At 48.2% G+C, this 13,685-nt stretch overlaps 1 protein-coding gene across 3 annotated transcripts; it reads left to right on the top strand.

The window, feature by feature from the left end:
* The first annotated feature begins 261 nt into the window (after positions 1-261).
* LOC149343476 (lewis-type alpha-(1,3)-fucosyltransferase-like) lies at positions 262-12,941 on the top strand. 3 transcript variants are annotated; one of them, XM_089542406.1, is made up of 5 exons: positions 262-542; positions 840-984; positions 1,847-2,017; positions 3,573-3,939; positions 11,106-12,941. In XM_089542406.1, the coding sequence occupies exons 3-5, from the start codon at positions 1,891-1,893 to the stop codon at positions 11,785-11,787; spliced, it is 1,176 nt and encodes a 391-aa protein (XP_089398532.1). In that variant the 5' UTR covers positions 262-542; positions 840-984; positions 1,847-1,890; the 3' UTR covers positions 11,788-12,941. The 3 variants fall into 3 exon arrangements, with proteins under 3 accessions (XP_089398532.1, XP_089398534.1, XP_089398535.1); XM_089542408.1 differs by lacking the exon at positions 262-542 and having other exon boundaries at positions 836-984; XM_089542409.1 differs by lacking the exons at positions 262-542; positions 840-984; positions 1,847-2,017 and adding an exon at positions 2,147-2,259.
* The last annotated feature ends 744 nt before the right edge of the window (positions 12,942-13,685 follow it).

The raw sequence follows: 13,685 nt of genomic DNA, 5'->3' as shown, positions 1-13,685 counted from the left end.
AAGTTGAAACAATTGACCATTTTCTCCTCTCATGGCGGCGGATGGCATTTCAGAGAAAACAGTATTTGGAGGTCCCTCTTTCGAGGTCAGGACTCCCTTTGCCTCTACCAGTACTGCTCTCGTTCGGTGCGAGCGCCACGGGATTCTCGTTAACCACTATTTGTGGCTTCCTTCATAATTACATCACTGCAACTGGTCGCTAATACCCTGTTAACTCCATATAAAATTCCACCGCATATCCAAAAAGCGTATTTATTTTATTCCTGGTATATCTTATTGGTTTATTTATTGAAAAATTTTAACAATTCATATGTATTTTCTAATTTCAGTCACTCTACTATTCTACTTACTTTTTTTCCCGCACACATATACCTCCTTGGCATTCACCACTGTACTTTGGCCAATCCCACCGCGTGGGCATGTGCCATTTTCATGGGGAGAAGAAGAAGACGTTAACTGCTGCTTGGCTGCTTGGTTGCTTGCTGGTACCTGGCTGCGAGATCAACTGTGGTGTCTTGGTGGTGCCGGCGTGCTCATCACTGGTGAGGCCTTTTTACGTGGGGGGATTTGGCCAGGTCTAAGGTTAGTTCTGTAGGCGCGGTAAATGCGCAATTGAGGGTGTGTTTCGCTCAGGTATGTCGCTGACCTCCCCGGGCGGAGGGTAGAAAGCCTGGTTTGCCAGCTTCAGCACCCAAAGCTTGCCGCTAGAATCTTTTCAGAAAAATAGAATTGACGTCATCCCTATTGCTCTCGTTCTGATCGGTGAGGGCATCATCAAGATGAAAAGCTCTAAAATTCTTCAGCAGCAGCTCAAGTCTCTAACCAACTACTATTTACAGATCTCTGAGGTGCGACCGTTCGGCCGTAGAGGCATTGTCTGCAAGTCCTCTGACATTGCTTGGGCCACAGACCTGCTCCAGTGCAAAATTTTTTACTTATTGCCGGTGAAGGCCTTCATCCCGGAACAGCTCGCTTGCTCCAAAGGTATTGTTCATGGTGTCGACCCAGCATCTTCCCCTCAGGAAATTTTTCCTTACCTGAAAGACGGTAGTGCCCGGGCGTCATGAGGTATGAAATTGTGAGGTGCCGAGTGCTGACGACATGGCCGCCATGTTAAGCTTAAACATAAGTAAATATTAACCTAATTAGACGATATTGGTGTCTGATATGTCCTACTCATCTAGCCCGGTACGAATATACATTTGTTAGATGATGACGTTATGAGTTAATTAATTATAAGCAATTAAATATAAGCATAACCATAAATAAATATTAACTTCATTAGTTAATTTTGGTGTCTAACCTTTTCTACTCATATACGTATTCGAAATATCTAATTCGTTTTATGATGCCTCATCAGGTACTGAGTTAAAAGCGATTAAACACAGTCGTGTGACTATCTAATTATGACGTCACAAAATCGGTGACGTCACCAATAACCCAATCGATATACTAATGACGTCACCAATCAATCATCAGTTGGGTTGCTATATCGATGTACTATGGGGGCCGCCGTCTTGGATTCGTCAAATTTTCCCGCCGAAGGGAGCTGGTAGCGTACCCACAAAATGAAGTTGTGTACTACAGGAAGGGGGATTGTTCTGTCTAGTGGGCAATTCTTTCGAGGTTCCATCGCGCTTGTGTTCTGTCTTGTCCCTGTTTTTGCGCTACGGAACCTTATGTGTACTCCAGGAAGAGGAGGGGAGGGTCCAGGAAATAGGGAGATGTTTTTAGAGTGTTACTTCAGCAGAAAATGTGTTCTGTGCCTGCCTTGATCTCTGGGCAGTGAAGAACGGCCATTCTCCGGCCCAACCAGCCTGGTGCGATTTTTTTTTTTTTGCAGCAGCAGCAGCACCCCTCACCGTATGCGACGGAGGAATTGGAAGATAAATGCCGCGTCCGCACCCTTTGGCTATCGGATTCATCGTGCTTGCACTGCTCGCCTATGTCGTGCTCTTTTTGTACGACATCAGGAATTACACTGAGCCACTCCCAGTGATGACATCCTTCTACGCCGGTGAGCGAAGGGCGCAAAAGGACTCTGACAACAGCACCACACTCAAGAGAACAAAAGTAACTGCGCAAAAGGACGGGACAAGAGAAAGAGAACCACACGGGACAAGCGCAGTTTGCGTTTGTCCAGTGTGGTTCTCTTTCTCTTGTCCCGTCCTTTTGCGCAGTTACTTTTGTTCTCATAATGTCGTACCAACTAGCCCCTCACCGCACTCTTCTAGATTACACTCAAGAGGGCCACCACAGGTGCGTACGGCGCTAGCTGCTCCGGAATTTTTTCTGTGCTGTTGTTCAGAAAGCACATTGAAGAAATCGCAAGAGCTATTTGTCAAGAGACCGGGCGCAGTGTATGCACCCAAGAAAAACAAAGAGAAAGCAGTTTCAGACGGAACAAAAAAAACAACAAAAAAACAGGCAGCCTAATGTAGGCATCTATGCATTCAAAAGAGGTTGTAGTGAAAGAAACCTCCGGTACGGGAAATTGTAAATTTTTAACGCATTTGCACTAGTATTGCCATCATCGCAAAAAGTCATCGTCGTTGCCATGTGAAGCTACGGCCCGCAGTGGAGAGTAGTGCAAGCGGGAGCCCTTTACGTTTATATTTTCGTTTCCGTAAGTGTGGTCGCTTGTTAGCGAGCGTCCGTGTATATGTTTATATATGTTTGTTTCTGCGAGCAAGGCTCCCCTCCGTCTTATGATCGCAGTGGCGAATGCCCCCTTAGTTCGTAAGTCGGGCGGCGCGCTTTTTCGGTCCCGCGGCAAGACGTCTGATCTCGATCGAGAGCCAAATACTGGACCCAAGGACCCACAGACGTGTCTTGCGGAATGCCCCTGCACATGTGCTCAATTCTGCGTGTTCTTGTGTTTCGTTTATGTATATTTGTGTGCTTTCGGTGTTTTGAAGTGCGCAGCTTTCAAAGCCGCCGTGAGAAACAAGGAAAGCAGCAGTGTGGACGCGGTAAAGTGACTAGGAGAACCAGTGTTTGTGCGGTGCTCGACTGTGTGCAAGCGATAATCGCATCTTAGTCGACATGTATTCCAGCCCTGTAAATTAGTTTCTCTTGTAATGTTAGTGTTTTGTGTTTTTCCACGGCTGCGTTTAATCGTCTGAATCAGTCGGTTCCTAACAGGAGCAAATATTTGAGGGGGAATCTGAAGAGGAGGGTGCAGTGGCAGAGCACAGCCAGGAGGAGGAAATAGCGCGACAAATCAGGACCGGCTGGGAAGGCAGGCGACCTCGCGGGTGAGGAGGATTGCGTAATCTGTTGGCGTGTGTTTGACACCACACCCTTGGCACTTGCTGTGTACATAGCTAGCGTTTGCCGATGCGCATTTGATATGACATTTTCGTGCATTCGACGCAACGCCGTCGCCCCCGGCCCTCAGACGTCTCCGGCAGGCCGGTCACAACCGCCGCGAGTAAATTAATTTCAACAGAAATCGGTCTCACAACCGGAATCGCAATGCTAACAGTTCCCTTTACGCATCGATTGGATTGACGGTCTGTCAATTTTAAATCGCTTCTCTGTAAGCTCAGCGCGTCAGTCACTTTCCGCAGGTAACCCTGTGGTCCGCAGAGCTTGGACCCCATTCCACCGCAGAAAGCGTGATGGACAGCCTGATCTGCCGAGGATCCTCTTCTGGACCACAATTTATGGCAGTTGGTTTTCGGACTTAACCAGGGGAGATCCCAACCTCCAGACCAAAGATTGCCCCGACCGCTGCTATATCACGAAAGACCGCCAGTCGTTGAACATCAGTGACGCTGTGGTCTTCTACGGCCATGACCTGGAGCCGAGCCTCATGCCGAAACAGCGGGCCCCGTACCAGAAATGGGTCTTCTGGTCCCTCGAGCCTCCTTGGCACACACCAGTCGACAAGTTCAAGGGCCTCAAGCGAACCATAAACTGGACCTTTACTTACCGGTGAGCTCTCCTCGGTGATTTGTTTGCGTCCCTCAAAAATACAGGAGCCCCTCACAGTTCCCTGCAGGACATCGTCTAGCCGCGCGGAAACCAGTCATGTAGAAAAAGCCTTCACGCCTTCTTTTAGAGTTTCTGCAGGACCCGTATTTGGACTCCAGATGTTGACAGCAGGAGTTGACTATTCAATGTTATAAGTGCTTGTGTTTAGAGCTGTATAGATCAGTCAGGTCTAAGGCATGTGCGTGATCTATGGACCTTGTTTTGAAATTTAAGTGTCGCGGCGTTGGAGCAGTTCCCAGCAGAATTCGCAAGGCTAACCCCGCCAGTAGCATGCAACAGCCTCAACCTGTCTTGAAAGCCAGAATAACGTTTCATGATAAAGAAACGTATACAATCTGTGCTCTTTTGTAAACAGCCTTCGTTCAAAAAAAAAAAGCGGGTTGTAAGTTTCACTACGATAATTTCCACTGATTTGCCAAGAATTTCGCGGAGATGATTGCGGCCTTTTTCACCAATTCTCTGCCGCTCTAGCACTCGGGCTTTTAAACACTCCGATTGTCGTCTTGTAGCGCGTTGGTAATGCCACTGATCAGTAAGAATCTCTCTCAAGAGCGCGACCACAAGCGACAACTGGTTTTTAGACGCAAGCAAGTGTAGTCAAAAGAAAAGCTTAAACGTGCAAGGAAATAAAGCAAGAAAAGCGTAAAAGTCTCCTCTCAAGAGACCCGCCGCGGTGGCTCAGTGGTTAGGGCGCTCGGCTACAGAGTCGGAGTTCCCCGGCTGGAAACCTACCGTGGTGGCAGCGCTTCCATCCATGGAGGCCAAACGCAAGAGGCGGCCGTGTGCTGTGCGATGTCAGTGCACCATAAAGATCCCCAGGTGATCAAGATTATTCCGGAGCCCTCCACTACGGCACGTCTTTCGCTCTTTCTTCTTTTACTCCCACCTTCCTCCCCTAGTGGCAGAAGAAACTGTCATAGCGGCTGTAGTTGACTAACGTCACTACCGTGGTCAGCTACACCGAACTCGGTATAAAGAATTTCTCTAGAGGCAGGATCTGTTGTGAGTCGGCCTACCTCTTGATGGCACACGAAGGTAGAAGCCCCGACGAAGAGGTAGAAATAATTTGGACTGCGGCTCATGAGGGGAACACGTGGAATGAGGCAGCACACCGGGATGCTGGAGAATGCTTGGCCGACACATAAGTAGCACGTCTAACTGTTCTATTCCAGATCAAAGAAAACCGTTACAGGTGTATATAGATGCGCTGCAACGAATTTTTATTGCATTTTGAAACTGAAAAATATAAACATTAATAACTAACTTCGTCAGTTTCGTATAACACAGGACAGTTTTCAGTACGAATAAAGTGGCAGCCAGATTTGGGACTTTGGAAGCGGAGACTAATGATTTCATTCGCCAAAAATTTGTTGCGAAACTCCATTTACTGGGCGTTACATTGATAGTCTGTAATAGCAAAATTTTATGTAATATCCGTAGCAGGCAATTACAATACTATTGATAGTACTATCGACAGCAAACATTAGCAAAATATCCTAATACTATCGGTAGTCTTCTTTTACTATCAATAGTTTCAAAAACTGTCAATACAATCGACAGTCAATTTATCGATAGCTTTTCATCGCTAGTCGGTACCTAGACGTACCACTGCCATATACGAGGCTCAGTAGCAAATTGACCATAACTGTCATAAGGATAGGGTAGCATGTAAAGGTATGAGCAATAGGAAGAACTTGAAAATAGAATTGGCCGACCTGAGAGGATGTTGCGCTTTCGTTGGGGCGCACTCGGCACCACACGAAGAAGTCGCAAGATGTTCCCTACTTACAACTGCATTAGCGAACGCACTTTCGCCAAACCTGCCTCTAGCTGACTTACTATAATTATTATTTAGTGGCGTGAGGGCGACTGAGGCCAAACAGCGCAAATACAAAGTTTACTTAACCCTGTGCGGTATCAGGTGAAATGAGGTGGAAGATTGACATGCTGTGTATTAAAAATGAGAATAAAGATCCAGTGAAAATAGTAGGAATCAATAAACTGAATCTAAATATGACACAAATGCGCTGTAGAGAGTTCGGGTAAAATATAAAATTTGAATAGAAAACAATAGCTGTGCTCTGCTATAAGCAAGAGGTCGGTGGCAAGGTACCTTTTTCAACAAGACCGCTGCGGTGGCTCAGTGGTTTCGGCGCTCGGCTGTTGACCCGAAAGACGCCGGTTCCATCCCGGCCGCGGTGGCCGACTGTCGATGCAGGCGAAATTCTAGAGGCCCATGTACTATGCGATGTCAGTGCAGGTTAAAGAATCCCATGTGGTTGAATTTTCTGGAGCCCTTCACGACGGCGTACCTCATAGCCTTTGGGATATTAAACCCCACAAAGCAAACCTTTTCAACAAATTAATGCTGACCAAGAAAAATTGACCTTTGATATGATGACTAAAATTCTATTTAAATAATGTATGATGTCGTCAAATGCTCGTCACCACCTAATAATAGCTTAGGATGGAGTGCTATGTGATGTTCAAACATTATCCAACATGCGTGCGACAAAGCGTTTTATAAAGTGGTCAGGTTAAATGAATATGAACAACTGAAAGCGGACGTCACAGCGCATGCTCGCACTCCGCCGGCTGTCTTATGCCGGTACAGCTTAAATTGAGGAACACGTAGCGAGCTATTGAGCTTAAAAATGATAGGTGTAACATTAAGAGACTCGAAGAGCGCAGAGGGGGTGAAGGAACAAACGCGGTGTTAGTGATTTTGTAGTCGAAATCAAGAGGAAGAAATGAGCTTGGGCAGAGCATTTAATCTGAAGGCAATATGACCGCTTGTCACCCAGACTTCGCGCACTTTTACGTGGGAAGCTCCCAGACACCCTTAGAGCGTGTGGGGGTAGCGGTCTCGGACTCGAAGGAGATGCCCTCGACTCAGCGTGGCAAGCTCAGCGGAGACCAGCCACCAAGTGACAAGAGGTTTTTGGGCGTTCGGTGCCCAGCTTTCGCTGGTCGCAAGCCAGAGAATGGGTCGGAGCCAAAGGTTCACAAAACAAAACAAAGTTTATACAGCAATTGAGACGATACAGAGGGTTTCACAAACACTAGTACAAACACATACCAAGTGATTAACAAACAATGCAATTCGTGCAAAGTTAAACTCTAGAAAGAGACTACAATACAGAGGAAATATTGCACCTAAAGTGCACTAACACAAGAGAGAGAGGTAAACAAACAAAACACAAATTGTTCACCGGGCACTGCGGCAGTCCGACGACCAGAGTTCCACGACGATGCCGTCCCGCAGACTGGCGACCGTTGCCTCGTTGGTCCGATGCTGGCCGAGTGGTGTTTTCCCGGGAGTCGAGCGGGCGCTCTTCGATGAAGCTTAAACGGCGGTCCGGACTGACTGATAGCGGCCAACGCCTCCTTATATAGGCTCGCTTCCACGTCTGTTTGTTCTACGCGCCAGAGTAGGCGCGCACATACACGCAGCATTGGCAGTGCTGTCTCCCTTCCCTCTTCTCACTGGCCGCGCGTCCCCATTGGTCAGAGTACGGCGGTCGCATCTCGAAGTTTCGAGCGTATTCTGGCGTGGCGCCATCGTGGCGGCGTCGCCGATGTCCGAGTGCAGAGGAGGGGGACATGTCTTAGAGCACGCAAGGCTTCCCCCTCTTACCCCCGTCAGCCATAGAAGCAACTCGGATGTTCTAGAGGAATCGGCGTGGATGACTCATTCCTTCGGCGCGCGCCGTGGCGGTGGAGAGAGAGGCACGCGCTCGGCCAGCTCGGCGGGGGCTTTCCCTCTTTCCCGTTGGGCTCGCGCCGGCGAGACGCCGTGCGCGCGGCGGTTTTTCTTTGTTTTTAAAATGCGCCGAATTTTGTGACACCGCTACACATTAAGGTTTGGTTTGGTTTATGGAGTTTAACGTCCCAAAGCGACTAAGGCTATGAGAGACGCCGTAGTGGAGGGCTCCGGAAATTTCGACCACCTGGGGTTCTTTAACGTGCACTGACATCGCACAGTACACGGGCCTCTAGAATTTCTCCTCCAAAGAAATTCCAGCCGCCGCGGCCGGGATCGAACCCGCGTCTTTCGGGTCAGCAGCCGAGCACCATAACCACTAGGCCACCGCGGCGGCCGCTACACCTTAAGAGTAACGATGTGTATTCCAAGAGAAGGCAAGTGTAGCAGTGGGTGGCAGAAAGTTAAGTGGATTAAGAAGTTTGCGGGGGTACGATGGCCAAAGCTGGCAAAAAAGAGGGTTAATTGGGGAGATTTGGGAGAGGCCTTTCCCCTGCAGTGGGCGTAGTCGGGCTGATAATGATAATGATGACAGCATGAGAACTGCGATGATCTGCCGATTAAGCCCCGTTTGCATACATCCCTGCAAACCTAGAGGCTACCGGTCACATGCCTTTTCGCCTGGTTCACGGCAGCAAGGTCGCGATAAAGCCGAAGCAGTGTTCCTCCAGGGCGGAAACGACGTCGCCACGCAAGGTGCTGACGATTTGGTCCAGCACGCAAAATAATTATGTCCGCTTACACAAATTCAAATTTGGCTGCAACAAACGAAAGGCCAGTAAACCAAATACCGGCCTGGCGACCACGTTCAAGCCAAAAAAAAAGTAAGCGCACCAAATCCAGTTCATAATCCCATAGGGTTCGAATCCGTACGGGTCATAATTAATTCATACCTTCGAAAGTAACTCGGTGCACAGATGCAAAGGCGTCAGTTTAGATGTATATTCCCAGAACGAATGCCATATTATTGTTACGTGACGGCCAGCCGAGGAATGAGACGAGTTGACCGATGGCTATGAGTTGATTTAATTTCAGCTGGCCTAGCGCGAGCGCACCGTTGTTGTGGTTGTTGCCTTGGTGGCATGGCGCATACCTTTATGGGGGATTGGCCAGGGTTCCGTGAGGAGAGCCCAAAGAAGGTAAATTGGTGCCAAGCTAATGGATTACCTTTGGTTGCCAAGCAAATGATTTAACTTTGGGTAAGAATTCAGAGGAATTAAAGATGAAATTATAGATTAAAAAATAATGAACAAAAATGAATTGGAAAAAATAAACGAGCGAAAAGATTAGAGAATTGAATACAAGAAAAATTGCTGAATGATTCGTCCCGCGCCACTGCCAGTTTCGTCTTCTTCGTCACACTACCCGGGGCCACCGAGCGATCGTCCCGATCGGTGACAAACAGACGCGCGAAATCGGGCTTCAGGGGATGGTGGGACATGAAGAAGAAAGTGGTGAGGTGCTGGCTGCCACGATGAAGGAGAGGGCTCAACAATTCCTAGACCGCCAAGCTTCCGAGCCGCATGTCACCAGGAGCCGACGGCCGAGGCCCCAGCACGCGCCGAACGGCATGGGCAGGGGAATGGTGTCGTCACGTGTGGGCAGAGTCTCGGATCGGGGGGTCGGGTCCATGCGTCAGGTTTAGTTTGTCGTGTCGAGTGGCCTGGGCGGCGGACGGGGCGGGGGAACAACGGCGAGATTGGTTCGGGTCTAGAAGGCTGGGGAAGAGCCGGGCAACGCAGGCCAAGAACTCACGGCCGACGACCACGGCTGACGCATGCGTCGCAGCTCCAGGACCAGAATGGGGATGAACTCCGCACCTCACGCCAAATGTTACGTAACGCGCAGCCGACGAATAAGACGGGTTGATCGATGGCTATGAGATGATTTAATGGCCGCTGGCCTAGCGCGAGAGCTCCGTCCTACGCCACTGCCAGCTCCGTGTTCTTCGCCACAATATTCTTCAAAAAAAAAAACAAAAACAAAAAAAACAGGGCTCGTATTTTCTGCACTGCCTCTTCTTGCCCTGAGCAATTTTCACTGCAACCTGCGCAGAATTTCCTATCTACAATGAAATGAAAAAACTTTCCGATGTCGACCTTAATCATTTGTGTACCTTCTACTCTTATACCAAAACTATGTCAAGAAAGCACTAATAACCTAAAAATAAACTTTTCCAAATCAAAAGCAGTTCTCTTTCAAGCTAAACAAACAAATTTTCGCATTAATCTACAGAAGTTCGATAATACTGAAATAGAATTTTCTTCATCAGCAAAATCCCTGGGTGTCGTTTTTGATGAAAATATGCAATGGGATTTTAACGCCGAAAACATACAAACTAAACTGTGCAAAGCATTAGGTATATTGAGAAAAGTACATTTTCTACCCGTCCCCCGAAAACTAATGCTCTATAACACGCGTTTTGCACCTCATCTATTGTATTGTCATCTGGTTTGGGGTAATGCAACCAAGAAATCACTAAATAAATTGGTTACATTACAAAAAAATGCAGTTCGAGCCATTTCAAGCTCTCCATATAATGCCCACACTTCCGACCTATTCCTTAAATACAAGATTACTAAACTTTCTACGCTCTATGAGCGACAGTTGCTGGCATCCTTGAAGTCTGAAATCCATAAAGACATAACAACATTACGAGCCGTTGCAAACTTGCAGATTAACACGTCATCTCTCTCCGCCTGCCACCATGAACATTGGCACGTTCCGCGACCACGTACTAACTACGCTCTCCAGATGCTTCGAAACAGACTGCCTAGTACACTAAACAAATATAAGCTGACGGCAGAACAGCTGCGGGTTGTAACCAAGAAAAAATTATTCGACATTATTGACTAACCCGTATTGTAAAATTTGATTGTATTTTTAACTAATGCACTGATTCACTGTTTTTGCACTTATCTTGTTCATATATTTTTTTCCATTGTTCCTTGTTATTCTTCCCATCATATATATTTTATGTACTTCCGAACTGTACTGCTTACCGCCATGTTGTTCAGGGAGACGGGGCCAGTCAAGCTGCCCTTGACGCAGCTTTTATCCCGTCACCCTCGCCACACCTCTTACATGCCCTGTACTTTTTTTGGGAAATAAACTGAAACTGGAACTGAAAACTGACGGAGTTTGACCCGTCCAGCTTTTCTTGAGCGCACATTTTTGATATTCTTTGTACTGAGCTGTACAACTTCGCTCTCTGTTTTTGCGCAGTCGTTATAACTTAAAACTTAAAATAGAAGCTGTGAGTTAATTTTGCGAGTAAAGGCAGAAATTACAACTAATGTCTTTTGTCTGTTTGTTCTATTTTTGTTCCTTCTACACAACGCAGGCTTGATTCGGACGTCCTAGACCCCTATGGCAAGCTCAAGGTCAGGAAACATCGCCGTCATAAGTACTCCAAGAAAACCCTGGAGCGCCTCTGGAAAGGCAAGTCTAAGATGGCCGCCTGGGCTGTCAGCAGCTGCAACACGTCGGGCAAGCGTGAGCACTTCGTGCACGAGCTGCGCAAGCACATCCACGTCGACGTATACGGCCAATGCGGCGACAAACGCTGCCCGCTTGAAGGAAAAACCGATTGCCACCGTTTTCTTGCCCAAAGCTACTACTTCTACTTGTCCTTCGAGAACTGCATCTGCAAGGATTACGTCACAGAGAAGCTGTTCAAGCTGCTCAAGTGCGACATCGTCCCCGTGGTGTTCGGTGGGGCCAACTACAGCCATGCAGCACCACCGGGTTCCTTCATCGACGCCCTGAGCTTCAAGACCCCGAAGGATCTGGCGCTATACCTTAAGAAGGTGGCCCGTAGCTTCGCCCTCTACAGCAGCTTCTTCAAATGGAAAAACAAGTACCGGGTCAAGCCTTGGAATTACTACACCTACTGCGCCCTCTGCCGCAAGCTGCACAGCGGCTCTTTCAGCAAGACATCGGTGCTCCCAGACCTATTTCACTGGTGGAACACTTCGTCGCATTGCCGTTTCTGGAGCCGAGATACTTACACTTTACGCGAGTGATAGTCAGTTCAGTGGTGCGCTACCATGGCAGGTGCATACATGCTCCTCCCCGCGCATTACCGCATGCGCTGCAAGTTGAAATGAACGCAAATGTACAGTACTTATCGTTGTGTAAAAGAGTGAAGTGTTGATTGTATGTGGGCTAGCCTTCATAGTTGGTGCCCGAGATTGACTCTCTGACTTCAGGGCAAGGTGCACACGTGCAATTTGTTTCTAGGTGCACGACCTGCCTGCGGGCACGACGCGGACTGCACACCCAAGTGTTTCACTGCTTCGAATTATTGGGGTGTCATGGGAAAGTAGCGACACTAATGCCCACAATTGAGTGACTGCGGTGTTTTGTTCCATTTCGTTTTCTAGTGCGAGCGTATTACGAAAGTGACCCATAAAATGGAAGCATTCTTAGATTATACTGCGTGTTGCATATTGATGTCGGCATGAAAAGCAACCCGTGAAATTATGAGCCGCAATTTTCAAATGAGATCAACCAGTTGCCCTTTGACGACAAGCAGCTTGTACAAGGCTGCCTATGGCCTTCGCTGGTATCGGAAGGACAATAGTAAATAAAGGTGAAAAAGGAAACGTGCACAGCGCACAACTGTGACCGAGGGTGCGCACCGTGGTCTCGCAGCAGTCGTCAAGGTCTCGTCGCGTTACCGTGGCGTTTCCGTGCAGCCATCCCTAAGGTCGGACTTCGGGTTGAAAGCTAGAGAAATGTCTAACTCGGCTCGGGGCGAGCAAGAAATGGCTGCGGCTTAGATCAGCTAACCCTGGTTACGCAAGCAAAAGTCACGCTCACATATCCAGTGTGAAGTCACGCTGCTGCCTATTGCTGCAGTGCCGCGTGTCTGCCACAACGGTGCCACAGCTAACGCACGCAGCCCGCATATATATCTCATCACCGTCGCGTAGCTTAAAGCGCGTCTGAGGTGTGCACTGTCCCAGGGGGCCAGTTATGTGCATTTCCTTTGCTTTCGAAGCTCCCGCTCTTCATCGGTTCATGGGTTTCGGCTCCCCGATTAGCGCGTTTACGCTGCCTCTCGATTGCGAAACCCCTCTCACGGTTGGCATTGTCGACCGGATGATCAGACTCGGCCCGACGTCTGCGAGAACCCACTCTCGAGGACGTCCTTTCCTGCTTACTTGTTTCGTCAATAGGGACACACTGGAGAGGCAGCGCGCAGCGGCCGCGGCGACAGCGGAGGGCAGGGCTGCAGCTGCTGCGAGCCACGTAGTAGGTCACGTGGTTACTTACGCAGCTACGCTCCTCCTGTTTGAGGCCATTCGTGCAGACACAGCTAAATCAGCGCCGCTAGGCTAATAAAGCTTTCGCTTTAAAAAATAAGGCTGTCTCATCAGTGCTTATTAATGGAAACAATCTGGTTTTGCAGTTTGGAAACGATTATGCATTACCATGTAATTGTGCGTGCCAGTGAAAAACGCAGCAGGTGGTTGGCTGTCTGGTTATTCATCGTAAACATGGCTATGCCCTGAGGTCTTGCTGATCGTAATAAACTCAGATCAGGACTGTATACAGCTTTTTCTTGTATGCACTAAAATATTCCCGAAAGCACTCATTCCTGTTTACTGAAACTAGCATTTCTGGTACTCAAAACATAGTGAACAAAGATTGAGATGGAGCTTCTTTCCACTGGCCAATAAAACGAAAAGAGGGCCTGTCTTCGTCTGACGAACACGAGTCCCCTTGTCGAAACGATGGCTGGCGAGCTGATGCTCTTGCTCTGTACTTGTTCACTTTGTTTTGTGCTGCCGAGAATCCCACCTGCCTGCCCTCTCTTTACCGCGAATCTCTGAAAACTACCATTCCAAATTCTTCCATTAGCAAAAAAGTTGTTTGAGGAATCAGGGAGCATGCCGCTAGTGCCCCATTACAGAAA

This window comes from Amblyomma mixtum, chromosome 5, assembly GCF_055824585.1.
Source record: "Amblyomma mixtum isolate Tamu chromosome 5, ASM5582458v1, whole genome shotgun sequence".
Classification (NCBI taxonomy): Eukaryota; Metazoa; Arthropoda; class Arachnida; order Ixodida; family Ixodidae; genus Amblyomma; species Amblyomma mixtum.
This window is presented reverse-complemented; position numbering and strand designations above follow the sequence as displayed.

Coding starts and splice junctions, on each gene's coding strand:
- LOC149343476 (XM_089542406.1), top strand. CDS start 1,891: ATGCCGCGTCCGCACCCTTTGGCTATCGGATTCATCGTGCTTGCACTG. Junction 2,018..3,572: donor GATGACATCCTTCTACGCCG/GTGAGCGAAGGG, acceptor CACTTTCCGCAG/GTAACCCTGTGGTCCGCAGA. Junction 3,940..11,105: donor AACTGGACCTTTACTTACCG/GTGAGCTCTCCT, acceptor TACACAACGCAG/GCTTGATTCGGACGTCCTAG.